At 41.1% G+C, this 17,942-nt stretch overlaps 1 protein-coding gene across 1 annotated transcript in view; it reads right to left on the bottom strand.

Annotated features, from left to right (window-relative positions):
- The window catches only part of LOC138964748 (universal stress protein YxiE-like), a 106,475-nt gene that overhangs the window by 11,076 nt on the left and 77,457 nt on the right, over positions 1-17,942 (bottom strand). The window contains exon 2 of the mRNA XM_070336792.1: positions 14,781-14,864. Within this exon, the coding sequence (XP_070192893.1) occupies positions 14,781-14,864 (84 nt within the window). The remainder of the gene's footprint in view (positions 1-14,780; positions 14,865-17,942) is intronic.

Raw genomic sequence — 17,942 nt, 5'->3', positions numbered from 1 at the left:
GTTTTTTGGGGCCTTGTCATCATACACCATCTTGCCAAATTTGGTACTGATAGACTGAATAGTGTCCAAGAAATATCCAACGTTAAAGTTTTCCGGACGGACGGACGACTCGGGTGAGTACATAGACTCACTTTTGCTTCGCATGTGAGTCAAAAAAGGGTATTCTCTCAATTTTTCGCTTGCAGGCGTCTTCTTCGGGAATTCGATCTTCCATCTTCTGGCAAAAGAAGCTGACAACTTCTTAGGATGTGACCCAGACGCTGAGGGTCTCCTGTCTTTACATTATTATCGTCTCGCGCCCTGTGAAGTAAAGGGTATTCTTGGATGAGAGGGACTGGCAGAAGAGACTCCAGAGGATGTGACCCAGGTTTCTCTCGTAACGTCTTCTTCAGGAATTCGATTTTTTTATCGTCTCGTGTCCTATGAAGTAAAGGGTATTCTTTGATTAGAGGGACTGCACGACAAGACATAGAACTCCAGAGGAGTGTGTCTCAGGTTTTTTCGACGTCGCCCGTTTAACTGACGAAAGAGACTGATTACCCAAGAAGATTTTTGTCAAACCAAAGTGATCGAATAAAATATACCTTATACGACATTTAGATCGACAGAAACGCCCTCTATGTGTGCATATGATTATCGTCTCCCGTCATGTTAAAATATAGAGCGCTTTTTGATTAGAGAAAGTGGTAACAAATAATGCTTAGACAGAGAAGTTCGAGTGTTCTCTTGCAACGTTTACGTGAAGAATTCGATCTTGCCTTTTTAACTGAAGAAAGACGCCGTTAACCCCAGAAAATGAATATACTGTATATCAAACCACAGAGCTTTACAAAAAAAATCTGCATCAGATAATCAGACAGACTGAGCTCCAATTTTCTCCTGCAACGTCTTTGTGAATAATTCTTAACTTACGAAAGAGGCTGATGTGTGTCGCACCGAAAAGCTTCAGTAGAGTATACATCACAGGATCTTTGGTCAGACAGAAAAGGCTCTTATGTGAATGCAATTATCGTCTCTTGGCCTTTACAATGTAGATCCGTCACATATAAATTACATCTATTCCGTGTCTATGTTGAAATGTACGAGCACGTTCCTGTTTGAATCAGTGAAAATGGACTGGAAGCAACAGAGGTTTCTGACAGATAACGGTTTCAAGTCGAAGTACCTACGACAGGAGAAAATGGAAATTAGCATATATATGTCTTTTTAAATGCAAGAAAGAAGACGGAAGAGAGACAGAGACATAGAGAGAAACAGAAAGAGAGAGAGAGAGAGAGAGAGAGAGAGAGAGAGAGAGAGAGAGAGAGAGAGAGAAAGAAAGGTAGAGATAGAAAGATAGCGCGAGAGATGCACACAGGCAAAGAAAAAGTGAGAAAAGGAGAGCTTGAGAGAGCTAGTGAGAGCGGCAGAGAGAAAGAACGAGCGACAGACAGACAGACAGACGGACAGAGACAAGAGACAATAACAGAGAGAGAGAGAGAAAAAAAAAGAAGTTTATCGGCCATTATGACGATGTCAGGATCTCCAATTTGCTCCAGCAGAGAGTTTCACCAGCGCGAATATTCTGGACCGCTGGAGGAGATCTTGTTCGAATGACCAGTTCCATCACCATCACATCTAAAGCAAAGACAACACAAAGGACGAATAAGGGGGGGGGGGGGGGGGGAAGGGGGGATTTCTTGAGGAAGAAGAAAGCACACAAAAAGGAGAAAAGATTATTGCCAACCCAGCCATGCAGTTAACATAGACGGAGAGAAGAATTACAACAACAACAAGAAAGAAAGAAATGAATATAAGACGTACAGACAGAAAGAAAAAAGACAGCACGCAAGAAAGGGGGAAGGGGGGGGGGACGAAAAAAGAAGGTGACGAAGAATAAACGTTTCCTACTTAGGCATACATCAAATATTGCCGGAAAATCTCATATTCGGTTGACAAATTTACATGGCACAGCCGATAGCAATAAACCCCAACTCCTTTGCAAGACCTCTGGACACCATAGCAGTAAACTTCGGACAAGTCGATAAATGTCTTCCCATCCCCTTCATGAAAAACATTATAAACGCTTCGCCGCCAAGAAATCTGCCCCTGTTTGAGCTAGCGTGATGATGTTTGCTACCAGGATTTTCGCTCAGCTGTGGCAGTAAATCGTTGATTGGGTCAGTGGTTTGATGTCACTGCATTGGTGACGTAAGAAATATTCCAACCGTTTTCGCAATAAATAACTGTCCAGGATGTTTTGTCCAGCATCCCGTGAGAGTGTTACACAAACCCACAAATGTTTTCCTCTCTTTGACTTTGTATTTTTTGGTTTGGTTCTGTCTTGCTTTTGCTTTTGTTTTGTTTTTTAGTCTATGCTACTAGGTAATCCTGAAGAAGGCTTGGGAGGCACCACAATAGACAGCAGTGCGTGCGTATTGTATGTCTTTGTTTTGGTGAGTACTCATCTTATTGCTTTGAACATAAGGTTTTCAACAAGCAGTCAATTTGTTGCTTTGAACATAAGGTTTTCAACAAGCAGTCAATTTGTTTTAAGAGTCATGTGAGTGCTTACACCTTGACTTTACATTGACTTCACCACTAAAACAGTATGAAAGAAACGCGTATTTTCCACTCGGAATCAATAGCTAGCTTTGTCACTACTAAGTCACAGAAATGTCCACAATAAACAGAAATGAAACATGAATCAGTAATCTCCCTCGGGCCGACGAAGAGCTTGTACAAAGACAAGACAGTCATCATTCTACAGTAACTATACTGCGTCCAAACCAAAGCCTGGATCAAGCTGACCCATGGAGCAATAAATAGCTGTGTTGTATGTGAGATTGACGGCTTCTATAAACAATCATGATCATCAAATCGAAGGTTACAGCTAGCAGCTGCCTATCGTCTTAACGTTCTCAGGGTGGACACTATTCCAGACAGACCGTGTGAACTTGAACACTGGCAGCACTGATAAATCTGTTCCGTACTGAAACCCGTAATACATCACGAGCAACGATATTAAATAATACATTATAATCTGTGCTTGCCTGATAAAAAAAACTGTAGAAGAAAAAAAGAAAAAGAAAATAATAATAAATGACAATCTGTTCTTGCCTGAATAAAAGAAAACTGTTGAAGAAAAAAAAAATAATACATTATGATATCTTAAATTGGGGACACCCCGAAGCGTCCCGGTACCAAAGCGTCCCGGTACCGAAGCGTCCCGGTACCAAAGCGTCCCGGTACCGAAGCGTCCCGGTACCAAAGCGTCCCGGTACCGAAGCGTCCCACTATAACGCGTCACAGGACTTAGACTTTTTTTTTTTTAAACCTTGACCAAGGGCGGATCAATTCACTTTGGAGGGGGGGGGGGGGGGGGTTACAAAATGACTGCGAAGATACAATTTTTTTTTTATCCAAAGAAGCAAAATAGAGCTATCTGGTGCATCCTGAGCCAATAAATTACCTCTTTTTTGGGGGGGTGGGGGGTTACGTAACCCGTGTAACCCCCCCGAGATCCGCCCTTGTTGACCTTGATTTGACCTTGACTTGACTAACCATATTTTTTTTTAAAATTTAATCTTGACCTTGATTTGACCTTGACTTCACTGATTTGTTTAATTTTGCACAGACCTTGATTTGCTTTCGGTAAAAAAAAATCACTTTTTGTCCAACTTTTCCCCAACTTTACTTTAGATCTGTACTCACAACACACCAATTTGGAAATACTGTACCCGTGTGGACAAGTTCGGGGGAAAAGTCCGTAGGCTTCCGTTCACAAGAGGGATATGTCTGTTATCACACACGCTTTCTGGCTTCACTAAGCGTGAGCGTCGGAAAAAGTCTTTTCAGTTCTGCCTCCGACTTTTAAATTGTATCATTTGGGTTAATTTGGGTTTGTTTGGGTTCATTTGGGTAATAAAAAACGCTCGCGCTGGACCCGAGTACTCTTCAGACTGGCTCGCTCCCCCAGTATGAAAGTTTTTGTCTTGTGCACGTTTAAGACCAAGTGATTGCTCTGTGTGAATTACAGGCATTCCCTTTGCTTTATAAATACATTGGCATGCGAGCCGAGGATGTGCGTGGTACCGGGACGCTTCGGCACCGGGACGCTTCGGTACCGGGACGCTTCGTGCCCTACTGCGCGGGAGCGTCCCGAAGTGTCCCGGTACCAAAGCGTCCCGGTACCCCTGTGACGCGTTATAGTGGGACGCTTCGGTACCGGGACGCTTCGGCACCGGGACGCTTCGGTACCGGGACGCTTCGGTACCGGGACGCTTCGGTACCGGGACGCTTCGTGATGTACCCCTTAAATTCCATGCCTTGTCTCGTTGTGAGAAGTAAGCACATTCTTGATCTCATCATTAGCGCTCTGCCTCATACAGTTATATGACTTTTTATTTGTTTTGTGTTAAAAAGAAGGATAACTGCGATTGCCGAGTATCATTCCAGACGATCAGTTTTGAACCTTCATTTCATCAAGTTTAAACAATACTCTTAAGAATGTATGTTGCTGCAAGTTAAACCTAAACTTGGGCATCAATTAACATGTGTCAGTCGGAACTAAAGCGGAAGAGGGCGTTTCAGAACGTTATTGGAACCATCTGGATAATATCTCTTGAAAAAAAACCCCACATAAACCAACACACATTGACCATATTTGCAACGTCAGCGATACGACATAAAATACCCGGATGCTGTTCGGGCAAAAGGACGCCAAGCAGCAACGAAGCTTTTGTCTGAACGTTCCCGGTGAAGACATCTCAGTAAAGTGATCGTGACCCAGCCAGACATTGAGGTTAACGATGTCAGTTAGCTGCACTAACGACTTGAAGGGAAGAAGTGTTCGAAGGCCCATACATCGCCAGGAGGTGCTTGGAGCCAGCCGGTCTGAGGTTCAAAAATAGATCGCTCTTCAGTCCTGTGGCGAGAAAAGATTGTGTGCAGCAGTTTGGTCGTGAAGTATGCCTGGAATATTTCCTTTTTGATTGAGTGCAGGGGTGAGGTCGAGAAAAAAGAGATTGAGAGGAGGGTGAGAGAGGAAGCCTGGCGGATTTTTATTTAAAGAGAGAGCGAGAACGAGAGAGAGAGAGAGACAGAGAGAGGATGGGGGTGGGGGGTGGGGGGGGGGGCGTGGTATGTAGATCTTTTCTTGTCGTTTTATTCTGAAATTGATGTGCAGTATACGATGTGTTTTAATCCCTTGTTCTTCAGAACGAGTCAACTGAACAGAATCCAAAGCCGGTGCATTTGCTGAAAGTCTATGCACTGTTTGCTAAGTAAAATGTCAACGGCAAGTAAAGGTCGCTCAGTCAAGACTGCAGGGCCTTGCAAAAATGCAGGATCACCAAGCAGTCCTGCACTGACGATCGTTACTCCGTGGTGATACAGACATCTGATCGATCCACGAAACTGATACCTGTTGGACAAGGCCAGGGACTGTCACTGAAAGCACGATCAGATAACATCGCACTAATGGGGTGCACGGCCCCTCAGCACATAGATTGTAACACTATAATATTATGTGACCCTCCACCACGGAATGAGTCGCATGTCACCTTTGCATGATTTTCATATTTTGTACATTTTTCTGAAGAGTTTTTTTATGCTCTATCCAGTGGTGAAAACTGTTTTAGAAAAGAGCGAAAACTGTTATAAGCCTGTCAGTAAGGTGACCCTCACACTGTTACCAGACACCCCCCGGACTTCGCAGAACCGCGCGAGGTGACATGCGACTCATTTGGTGGTGGAGGGTCATATATCTTCCCTCTCTGGCAGGAAAAAAATCGACACAGGTGCTATAGTTCTGCCGCTGCAATACAAAGTACCATCGTGGTTGAGCAGCTATTATCGTTTTATTGAAGAACACGATATCCAAAAATATGCCTCCCAGCTTCTAGCAAGACTGGTTCGTTTAAGAAACTGTTCAAAGTGTGTTCTGATCGAATCTGTTACAAGGCTTCTTGGATAAATATTATGTGCGAGCCGACGAACAAGTGGCATTGCTCTTCTTATGCGTTCGTGGGCTGAAACTCTCACGTACACTCGTGTTTTTGCACGAGTAGATCTTTACGTGTATGAACGTTTTTACCCCGCCATTTAGGCAGCCATACGCCGCTTTCGGAGTAAGCACGCTGGGTATTTTCGTGTTTTTATAACCCACCGAACTCTGACATGGATTACAGGATCTTTTCCGGTGCGCACTTGGTCGTGTGCTTGCGTATACACACGAATGAGGATAAGGTACTAGCATGTCTGCACATAAGTTGACCTGGGAGATCGGAAAAATCTTAACCTTAACCCACCAGGTGTGGCCGGTAATCGAACCCACGACCTTCCGCTTTGGAGGCCGGCGTCTTACCACCATGAAAATTGTACATAAGACTTCTTGTGGTTGTAGGTTGCTGTTTGATTAAAGCTTCTTGCTTCCAGAAACTGTGTACTTAAACAAATCCCTTGTTCAACGAGAGAACAACAAGCAATCAATTCATATTTACGACAAGACAGTTGCATTTCAAGAGACTGATCATCGGACCAACTTCCTTCTTGAATTCGGAAACGTATTCACATCGTGCGTAACACCAGTCCAAATGTTCCTGGAAATCCCTCTCCCCGCAACTGCACATTTTTTTTTAATTCTAATTTTTACCTTCCCGCACAACTTCCATCTTGAAGTGCCTGAGGCAAAAAAGGAGCCTGGAAGAGGAAAGGGAGATCAATCGTTGCTGGTCAGATAAACGCTGATCGCCCTTCCCAAGAGAACCAGAGACAGGGGCGGATGTGGATGATTAATTGCTAGAATATCAAATGAGGGCTATGTATTGAATATATTCAAACCACTACTTAAAAATAGTCTGCGGCAAATGCCACAACGAATGCTGTAAGGTTCTGTGGCCAATACAGGAGCCAAGCAAAATGTGATAGGATTATAGAATAGGACACGCTTCAAGCATGAAACGAAGTGCTTCCTCATACAGCGAATTTTACAACTCAGGGGGGTGTGCACTGCTTTTGGGAATTATCGAATCGATCATCACCATGGGAGCCGCCTTGACGAAAACACGTGACTAACCTTGTCACATATCAAGTTCAGCATACAGAATTTGCAGACATATTTGCGCCTCAAATGTTGTGCATTTTCTTCTGCTGTCCTCTCTCTTTCTCCCCCCTTCTTCTGTAGGAGTGCGTATGACTTGACTATATTCCAGAGGAAGACAGCATAAATAAGTACTATTAAGTCTTTTACACAATTAACAGTATATCTGAAAACAATCCAACATCTTGAGGACCGGGCTAGATAATATGTTCAAATGGTTGGAGCTAATCACGGGGCTTGCGCCGAGTTTAGAAAAGCTATTCATTATTATTAAGTTCGGAGGCAGCAGGTCGAGAGACGAATTCTGAAAATATATCCGTGGGGTTTGTATGGGTCGTTGAAGGGTGAATACCCCTGACAATCATTGGAGGGGGCAATCACTAGCTCCTGTCCACATGTGTCCGACACATCCCTCGCTCGTGATGAGCCCTCGCATGTTTGTCAGAGGTTTTGGCAAGGGTATTCACTCTTCCAGAACCCATACAAACCCGACGGAGTTATGTCCGAAAATCGTCTATTGCTTGCCTTACAAACCCTCCACTGTCGACAGTGGAATGTCGAAACTTGACATGGTGACGCCATTAGCATGTAAAATGGCGGCATGGCACTTCCCCTTAATTTCTTCTACAAGCCACCGTGAAGGAAAGTCGCCAAAAAAACAGGCAGGGGAAAACCGAGGTTAGTAGCTGTTGCTGTTGTTCTTGGCCTGGACATATTGATCATAAGAGTGTTTATTCTTATTTTGGTTCAAGCCATGCTTGATGATCATTTTCATTGGCTTTGCTTGGGTTAGTGATAGTTGCGTGTTGTGTCTGCATGTATTTTTAGTGTGTGTGTGTGTGTGTGTGTGCCGTGTGTGTGTGTGTGTGCCGTGTGTGTGTGTGTGTGTGCCGTGTGTGTGTGTGTGTGTGTGTGTGTGTGTGTGTGTGTGTGTGTGTGCCGTGTGTGTGTTTGTGTATGTGTGTGTGCCGTGTGTGTGTGTGTGTTTTTCTGTGTGTGTGTGTGTGTCTCTGTGTGTCTGTGTTTGTTTGTTAGACCCGACTGGCGAAGAGCCAAATAAAACCTTGTTAAACCTTCAGCTGATGTGGACAGACACGCAAAGTGACCTCAGTCCAAGAAGCGCACCAGCTGCAGCTAATGATAGAGACTCTCTTCGCAGCTGCTTGATCCTCCGTGTCTCCTCCCTTCAATGACGTCGCCACAATGTCCTCCTCGAAGCGTCCATCGTCCCCTCCCCTCCGTCCCCAACCCCCTTCTCCAGTGTGGTCAACAGGACTGGCTCTGAGGCAGATTTGCTGGGTTCCCCCATTCCCAGCTAACGTATCTTTTTTTTCATGGAGAGACCCAAAATACCCAATTTAAGTGCTAAATGTCAACAACATCTGGGGGATCTTGCCGTTTAGCCAGCCCCTGAATCCCTGCCTCATTTTTGAAGCCCCTCCCTCTCATACTATAGGTCCAGACTTAGTTCTTTCTTTCTTTCTTTATTTGGTGTTTAACGTCGTTTTCAACCATTCAAGGTTATATCGCGACGGCCAGACTTAGTTAAGAACAGATCTTAAAACCAAAAAGCTTTCATGTACATGTTCTGTTTGTGATTAGTATACACTCCGCTGCGAGCGCAAAGAGCCTGGATGTATTATGGGGTTCGCGCAATATGACCTGTCCTTATTGTTTATATTCTGATTCCTCATTAATTTACGATTTAAAAAGACCTACGGTGAGATTGCCATTAAAATAAAGCTAACATGCTGTATCACACACAGACACAGACACAGACACACACACACAGACACACACACACACACACACACACACACACACACACACACACACACACACACACACACACACACTATCCGTTCATGCCGTTTTATATTGAGAGTCCAGCTAATTTCACGCTCTCGAGAGTCCATAACTGCAAAAACGCAATAATTAAGCTCTGGTTTGTTGCAAGGAAATCATTTTTCTTAATAAAATCGATTCGAGAAATCCCGCGGGTGAAAGCTTACAGGTTGACTTGTTCCAGTGTGTGCTATCAATATCACTGGCAGCAAGTGATAATGGACAAGCTGTCCCGGATCTGCGAATGTGAAATGTTGTTTCCCCAGTCTTGACATTTTTTTCCTCGTCCCAAAAGGGTGACCACTTATCAAATATCTCTCTCTCTCTCTCTCTCTCTCTCTCTCTCTCTCTCTCTTGATGAATCTGCCTTTTTCTTTGACCTTAACCAAGCCCCATTTTATAGCGTATTCAATTGCAGTGACGCAGAGGGCCCTTGCAATATTTTTCACGATATTTTGTGTTCTATAATTGATAAACACGCACCACTACGTCAGCATAGAGTGAAACATCCCCAGCTTCCCCCTTGGTTAACCTCAGAAATTATCGAGGCTATGGCGATGCGTGATCATTTCAAAGAGCGCAACATGAAAACAGAGTATAAACTGCAAAAAAATAAAGTTTTGGACACAGTGAGACAAGCAAAGACAGAATATTTTAATAAACTAATCTCTGAAAAAAAGGATACAGCTACAATCTGGCGAGCAGTGAATGAAATTCTTGATAAATCTAGGAAGGGATCAACCAATTCTCATTCACAAATATCTCCAAATGATTTTAACAAACACTTCATTTTGCTAGCAGACAACCTAAAATCTTGTCTCAATTAGAATGATTCCCTTGATACGGATGATTGTCTTGAAAAATTAAAAACATTCTGTGGACAAAAGTTGAATCAAACTGACACGTTTTCTATTCCTCCAATCTCAGTGCACGAGGTAGGAAAACTGATAGAACAAATGGCGAATAAGAAGTCAATGGGTCCAGATAAGATTCCAGTCAAGTTGCTGAAACTTGCTTTACCTTACATTGTCGATTCCCTAACTTATGTTTACAACCTGAGCATACAACAAAACGTGTTCCCTTCTATTTTAAAGTGTGCATAGGTATTACCACTTCCAAAAAATAAGGATCTTACAGACCCAAACAACTTTAGACCTATTTCCCTCTTACCTGTTTTATCTAAACCCTTAGAAAAGCACATACAAAAACATTTACTGGCATATATGGAACAAATGAATCTGTTTCATCCTTTTCAGTCTGGATTCCGCTCTAAGCATTCCTGCCACACCGCCGGCCTTAAGCTCTTTATGCGAGACTTGGCTCTCAGCAATAAACAAAGCAGAAATAACGGGAGCGTTGTTTCTGGACTTTAAGAAAGCCTTTGACCTAGTAGATCACTCACTTCTACTAAAGAAATTAAAGTGTTATTTAAAAGACGACTCCGCCTGTGCCTTTTTTGAATCGTATCTTTCAAAACGGAAACAGTATGTATCCATTAACTGTAAAACTTCGTCAAACGAGTTTGTCCGGAGTGGTGTCCCTCAAGGGTATGTATTAGGACCTATCTTGTTCTGTATTTATATAAATGATTTACCCCTTCATATGTGCGATGAAAAAGTTAGATGTGAGTTCTTTGCGGATGACTCTTCTGTCCACACCAGTCAAAAATCTTTGGAATCCGTCAACTCTTCTCTTCAAACAAGTGTGGATGAAATCACTAAGTGGTGCGTTCCTAATGCAATGATCATTCATCCGATTAAAACAAAGAGTATGGTGATAACCACGAGACAAAAACACCAATTAAGTCCTTTACAATTACAACTGTCAGTTGGTTCAACTCAAGTGCAGCAAGTTAGGGAACATAGATTATTGGGTGTTACCATTGATCAAGAGTTGAAATGGCAAACTCATTTGAGTAATATCTGCAAAATAGTATCAAAGAATTTTTTTTTTTTTTTTTTTTCTCTTTTTTTTCTTTTTTGACCTCAGTTGCATGCAAGGTTGCTTCAACCCATCTTTTTTGCCTCTTTTGTCTTTTTTTCTTTTTTTTTCTTTTTTTTCCTTCTTTTTGGGCGGTGAGCATATCCTTCTTCATTGGTCTTTTTTTTTTTTCTTCAATGAAATTTTAATTTTGCTTTCTTTTGCATTACAGGTTACATTTCCATTAAATTACTTTTTAATTCAACAGCAATCTAGCTAAGGACAATGGGGATACACCTTTCGTAGCGCAAGTTCTTGTTGAAATACAATTTCCAATGGAATAGGCGATTTAGTTTTCTTAACTTTGCTAATGCACATTTTTGCTATCAATAAAACATGGTTAATTAACGCTGATTCCTGACATTTTTCGATTCCGAATAATACATCTGTAATAGACAATAAGAAAGCCCGACCTGTCAGACTGTTCAACATTTTTTCAATATAAGTCCAAAACCTTCTAATTCGGGGACACTCATAGAAAAAGTGTTCCATGACATCCAAAATATGTGGGCACTCGTTACAGTTTTTTGTTTAACTTACTTTCATTTTATGTAATAAAATATTGGTGGGATATAAATTGTGACAAATTTTCCATTGCAACACACGCAGGCGCACTTCTTTTGTCACCTGTCGTGGCAACAACCACGTCTGTTCGACAAAATCAAAATCTAGTTTTCTTTTCCAAAAATCGATTGCATGAGATTTTTCAATGCTATAATTCCGTTTTTTCTTTAAATATAACTTAATTAACTTGGGTTTGCTTTTAAACACATTCAATTCATCATCAATTATATCCACATTAACTATATGTGCTGGGTTGTCTACAATCCAATCTTTCCATTGTTTTGGAATTGCATTCATCACAGCGTTGTATTCAAAAAAGGTTATTGCAGGGTTTTGCTGCACAGTGATCTGAACATCTTCACATAACAGAAACTGATTTCTTTCAACATTCAACAAATCATTTATAACATTAAAACCTTTCTGGCGCCATTTTACAAAATCCAACACTTTACCTTTAAACTGAATCAGTCTATTATTAAATAACAGTTGATTACCAACATCATTTCTGTCAACTTCCTCTAAACCTACTTTATTTTTATTATCAAGATATGTCAAAAATACCTCTTTCCAAAAATCATTTTGAACTTTTTCGATTCCTTGTAATTCCTTTTGTGTGCAATTAATTTTTGCCAAGTGATTAAAATCTGTTAATTGTTGAATGTGCCATTTTGGGATTGCACTCCAATTTTCTCGACCTGCTTCATGCAACCGTCCAATCCAATTTAAATAAAACACTTTCTGTATATCAAACATATTGATCATTTTCAATCCACCATGCTCATATTCAGACTCCATAATTTTCCTTTTTATCTTTTCAAAAGCTTTTTTATTACTATATTGTTTTTGCCATACAAATTTGTGTAGTTTCGTGTTTAGCTGTGTGAGAACTTGCTTTGGAAGACCAACAGACTGCATAATATACACAAATGGGGAAGTCATAAACGTTTTAATAACTGTTATTTTTCCCTGTATACTGAGATCTCTTTTACTCCACTGTTTAATCATGGCATCAAGACTCTCCATTTTGAATTTCCAGTTTTCCTCGATGTCTTTTGCCATTTTACAACTACTAAATTTAATCCCTAAAATTTTAATCTCCTTAACAACGTGAAAAAGCAGATTAGGTTCCGTTGGTTCTCTCCCCATTCTTAAAGCTTTCGTTTTATCTAAGTTTAATTGTAGCCCTGAGACTTTGCTAAATTGGTTCAATATGTTCATTGCCATGTTAGCATCATCTCGATTTTTTAAAAACAGGGTTGTATCATCTGCCATTTGTTTTATCTTTATGACCGTACCATCCTGATTAATCATGTTCGGTGTAATTATTCCAACTATAGGGCTGTTTCTTATCTTAATCTTATCTTAATCGCCAACAATTCTACCGCCAAGACGAAAGCCAACGGCGAAAACGGGCAACCTTGTCGAATCCCACTAAATACGTTAAAACTCTCCGATAACCAACCTCCATGATTTATACAGCTTGTAGTACCTTTTATCAAAATCTCCACCCACTTTTTAAAACTAGATCCAAATCCAAATCTGTCAAAAACATTAAGAAGTAGTGACTTTGATACACTGTCGAAAGCTTTTTTAAAATCCAGGGCAAGCAGATAACCCGCCTTTCCACTAACATTAAAGTAATTAACCGCATCGTCAATCGTTCTAATCACTGTTGATATATTTCTGTCTTTTAGGTAACCAACCTGATCTACACTGATTAGTTCATTAATTACTAAACCCATTCTTATTGCCAAAACTTTAGCTAGAATCTTATAGTCAGTATTAGTTAAAGTAATTGGTCTCCAATTACTTAATCGTTCTCTATCCAAATCTTTTCCTTTATGCAACAATATTATCACCCCTTGATTTTGCGTATATGATAACTCTTCCCTTTCAAATGATTCATTAAATGAATCAACAAGCAATCTGCTTATCTTGCTCCAAAATACTTTCATGAAATCAATAGAAATTCCATCAGCCCCGGGGGCCGAGCCATTTTTCATGCTACACAGAGCGTCGGCTGCTTCTGCGGGATTTACTAACCCCTCACATAAACGTGACTGTTCTTCACTCAAAGAATTTGTACCTGTTATCAAAATTAAGGCATTACGCAGATTCTGAAGCACTCAAAATGTTCTATTACGCCCACATAATGCCTCATATAAACTTCGCTTCAACACTTTGGGATAACTGCAGTGATGTTCATTTAAAAAGACTCAATTCCCTGCATCGCCGAGCTGCAAAACTTATTCTGTATGATTTGAATAGGTCCACGGATGATAAACTAAAGCTCCTGAATTTCCTCCCCTTGAAAGATCAGTTGACGTTAAACAAGGCTGTGTTCATGTATAAAATTCTAAATGACGACTGTCCTAAATATTTGCAATCACATTTCAAACATGCCACAAAAAGATATGGGTCCCAAAAAAATCATCCCTCCTATACCTCGCATAGACCTCTACAAATCGAGCTTAGCCTTCTCAGGAGCATTTCTCTGGAACTCCTTCCCCCAACAGATAAGAAATGCAACTTCAGTGAAAATGTTTAAGAGACAGTCACGTTCACACATCATTCGTGAATGAAATGTCTTGTTCGATTGTTATTTTGCTAAACATTTTGTACTAGTGTTAACGGCTGATTTGAGCAACTTCATTCCCAAATGAAAGATATAACTATGTCAATGTAATTCTGTAATTTTTGAGTTCTCCTTATGTAATTCCTTAAATGCACATTGTGTTGCATTCCATACAATGTATTTCTGTATTTTATATGATTCAATCTATATTTTGTACGTGCGTCCGTCTTTACGTGTTGTATAAAGGACAGGTTGGAAGAATAGGCTTTGCCTAAAACCTTTATCCTTTTGTAATAAAGTTCTGAGTCTGAGTCTCTCTCTCTCTCTCTCTATCTCTATCTCTCTCTCTCTCTCCGTCTCTCTCTCTCTCTCTCCGTCTCTCTCTCTCTCTCTCTCTCTCTCTCTCTCTCTCTCCGGGAACAAACAGGATCAAAGCAACAGTCCTCCAACGCACTCAACTCTGGGAGATCCTTAATCACACCCGTTCCCATGATAACATTGCGGCCTCTACCCTACCTCTACGCCAGCACTCCGGTACACTCGAGGCATGAACAACACTCATCAGTAATACATTGAGAGATCGGTGAGAAGTTGCAAAAGGGACCTATGCGGAAAACATTTATAGTGGAAAAATCTCTTCAAATGGGGTAGTCCCACTCTCTCGGCCTTTGGAACGTTGTTGCAGTGGCACGAAGAAATGACATTACGCTCCAACAATAAGCTTGCTCTACTCACTCATCATGGTGACGTTGGCCAGCGTCTCGGGGCAGTGGACCAGGACCAGTGTGTTCTCCTCCTTGTGCATGTTGCTCACGTACCCTGCAACACACAGCAACAATACTGTCAGATATACAGTGATATAGTGTTCTCCTCCTTGTGCATGTTGCTCACGTACCCTGCAACACAAAACAATACTGTCAAATGCACAGCAACAGAATGTAAAGCACGTCCTTGTGCATGTTGCTCACATACCCTGCAACACACAGCAACAATACTGTCAGATATACAGTGATATAGTGTTCTCCTTGTGGATGTCGCTCACGTACCTTGCAACACACAGCAACAACACGGCTGTCAGATAAGCTTATAGATATAGATTATTAACAGCAATATAGTGTTCTCTTCGTCAAGTTGTGCAAGTTGCTCACGTACCCTGCAACACAGAGCGACAAACACTGTTGAAATATATCTACAATACAGTCTGATACACAGTAACAAGACTTATATACAGAGCAAAACACTATAGCAATGTCAGATATACAGCAATATAGTATTCTCCTCCTTGTGCATGTTGCTCACGTACCCTGCAACACACAGCAACAAGGCTGTCAGATATATAGCAACAACACTGTCAGATTTAAAGCGACAATGGGTGACTCAGATTTGTTCATGTTGCACAAAGTAAACATACTGTCAGATATACAGCAACAGGGTGTTCTCGTCTTGTGGATGTTGCTCACGTACCCTACAACACACAGCAACAAGGCTGTCAGATATATAGCAACAACACTGTCAGATTTAAAGCGACAATGGGTGACTCAGATTTGTTCATGTTGCACAAAGTAAACATACTGTCAGATATACAGCAACAGGGTGTTCTCGTCTTGTGCATGTTGCTGACGTACCCTGCAACACAAGACAACAATACAGACACAATAATGTCAGATATATACAACAATAACACGGTCAGATAGGATGCAACAGGGTGTTCATGTCTTGTGCAAGTTGTTGATGTACCATGCAACACAAAGCAGCACTCCTGTCAGATTTATAGCAACAGGTGCACTCTTTGAAAAGCATAGCGTACCTTGTCCCCCTTACAGTGCCCCACTAATCAGCCTGTGTCCACGCATGCACGTGCACACATCTTACAACTACAATACCATATCAAATAACCAAAGGGAAGTAATCGCTCTTCAAAGAGCGATTACTTCCCTTTGGTTATTTGATATCTTAACAACGCTCTGCCTTATTTCGTTTAAGATAACTACAATAACGACAGACTTTGCCCATCAGTTGTTTTCAAGCATGACTGGATCATAGTTAGCTATGAAATAGGCTGCCTTAGCTTGGCACAGGGAGTGTAAACACTAATTGCAGCACAGATCGAGTCATTATATTATAGTATCAAATAACCAAAGGGAAGTAATCGCTCTTTACGCATACGACATGAGTAATGGAGTAAGCAAAAGTTGTACGGAACCTTTCTCCTGGCACCTGAGAGAATAATAAGCATTGAAATGAACAAGCGACTTTCATCCTGTTATATTATATTATATTATATCATAGGCCTGCTCTTACATAGGAATATCTCTCTTTCTTTCTCTCTCTTTCTCTCTCTCTCTCTCTCTCTCTCTCTCTCTCTCTCTCTCTCTCCCTCTCTCTCTCTTTCTATTCCTCTGTCTGTCTGTCTGTCTGTCTGTCTGTCTGTCTGTCTGTCTGTCTATATCTCTCTGCCTCTGTCTGTCTCTGTCTCTTTCTCTTTGTCTCTCCCTCCCGTTCTCTCTCCCTCTCTCTCTCTCTCTCTCTCTCTCTCTAAAGTCAAGAATGAATTATAACAAAGGAATAATGATGCATAAAATAATGACAGAAAATGCACCCGAAACCATTTGTTCAAAGTTCTCTTTGAAGAATTCGCACCACTTTATTCAACTAAACACTCCTCTTCCTAGGATAGACCTATTTAAATCAAGTCTTGTTTATTCAGGAAGCAGCCTCTGGAACGCTCTTCCGGACGCCCTGCGGCAATCCACCAATACGGATTCTTTTAGAACCAAATATTCTTTCCATTTAATGAACTCTATGAACAAATAAACTTGATAAGTATGTTCTTTTTGTATACAGTTGTTCATTATCGGAATTATGGTTTATTGTGACAAAATCACGAAGATTTGGCTCTGTAATACATTGTTTTGCTGAGCTAATGTATTGTTGGGTTACTTTCCGTTTATCTTCATTGCTTTACACCCAATTTTGAACACTACCTTATGATCTACAATGCTTCTACATAATGCGCTTCATGTACATAAACTTATATGTTCTACCATTAATGTTTTTATGTAACCTTTTTTTTTCCTTTTTTCCCCCCTAGTCATAGTTATGGTAAAATAGTTTAGTCCCTCTTTAGGGCGAGGGCCAGATGCAAAAAAGCATATCTATGCTTATTCTTGTCACCCTCGAAAAATAAAGATTTGTCATTGTCATTGTCATTGTCATTGTCTCTTTTTATCTTCCTCTCTCTGTCTCTCTGTTTCTGTGTCTGTCTCACTGTCTGTCTCACTGTCTGTCTCTCTGTCTGTCTGTCTGTGTCTGTGTCTGTCTGTCTGTCTGTCTGTCTGTCTGTCTGTCTCTCTCTCTCTCTCTCTCTCTCTCTCTCTCTCTCTCTCTCTCTCTCTGTCTTAAACATGCTCAGCCATGAAGAAGCGAACCTGCATGTGCCGATAACAGTGCGCACACAGTGTAATAATAACAGTATGGCCCCAAGCTTTTTGGCCATGTGATTAATCTCGATTCCTGATCATGCATTGGGGAATAGCCAGGGATGTGATTGTGCCCGGAATACATAATTTGGTCTCACAACGAAGATCAAAAGGGCCTATAGTTATTTTCCCTTTATTTTTTTGTTCAGACCTGCCGACATCTCAAAATTCGATTTTAATTTACCCCGGGTTAGTTATCGGAGCCTGAAAATATCCAAGGAGTTTCCATCATCAAAGGCTTCCTTCCTCCCTTCCTTGGATTGTTTTTCAAGATGGAGTTTCGATGGTGCGTGAGATTTGATCATAAGGTTTGAAACCTGGGGTTATTGTCATCATGAATTTTCTCTGCGTCTCTCTGTCGACTCTGTCGTCGTCTCTGTCTTTCTCTGTCTCTGTCTCTCTCCTTTTCTCTCTCTCT

Source organism: Littorina saxatilis, linkage group LG4 (genome assembly GCF_037325665.1).
Source record: "Littorina saxatilis isolate snail1 linkage group LG4, US_GU_Lsax_2.0, whole genome shotgun sequence".
Lineage (NCBI taxonomy): Eukaryota > Metazoa > Mollusca > Gastropoda > Littorinimorpha > Littorinidae > Littorina > Littorina saxatilis.
The sequence above is the reverse complement of the archived record's forward strand: the minus strand, read 5'-3'. Positions and strand labels throughout refer to the sequence as shown.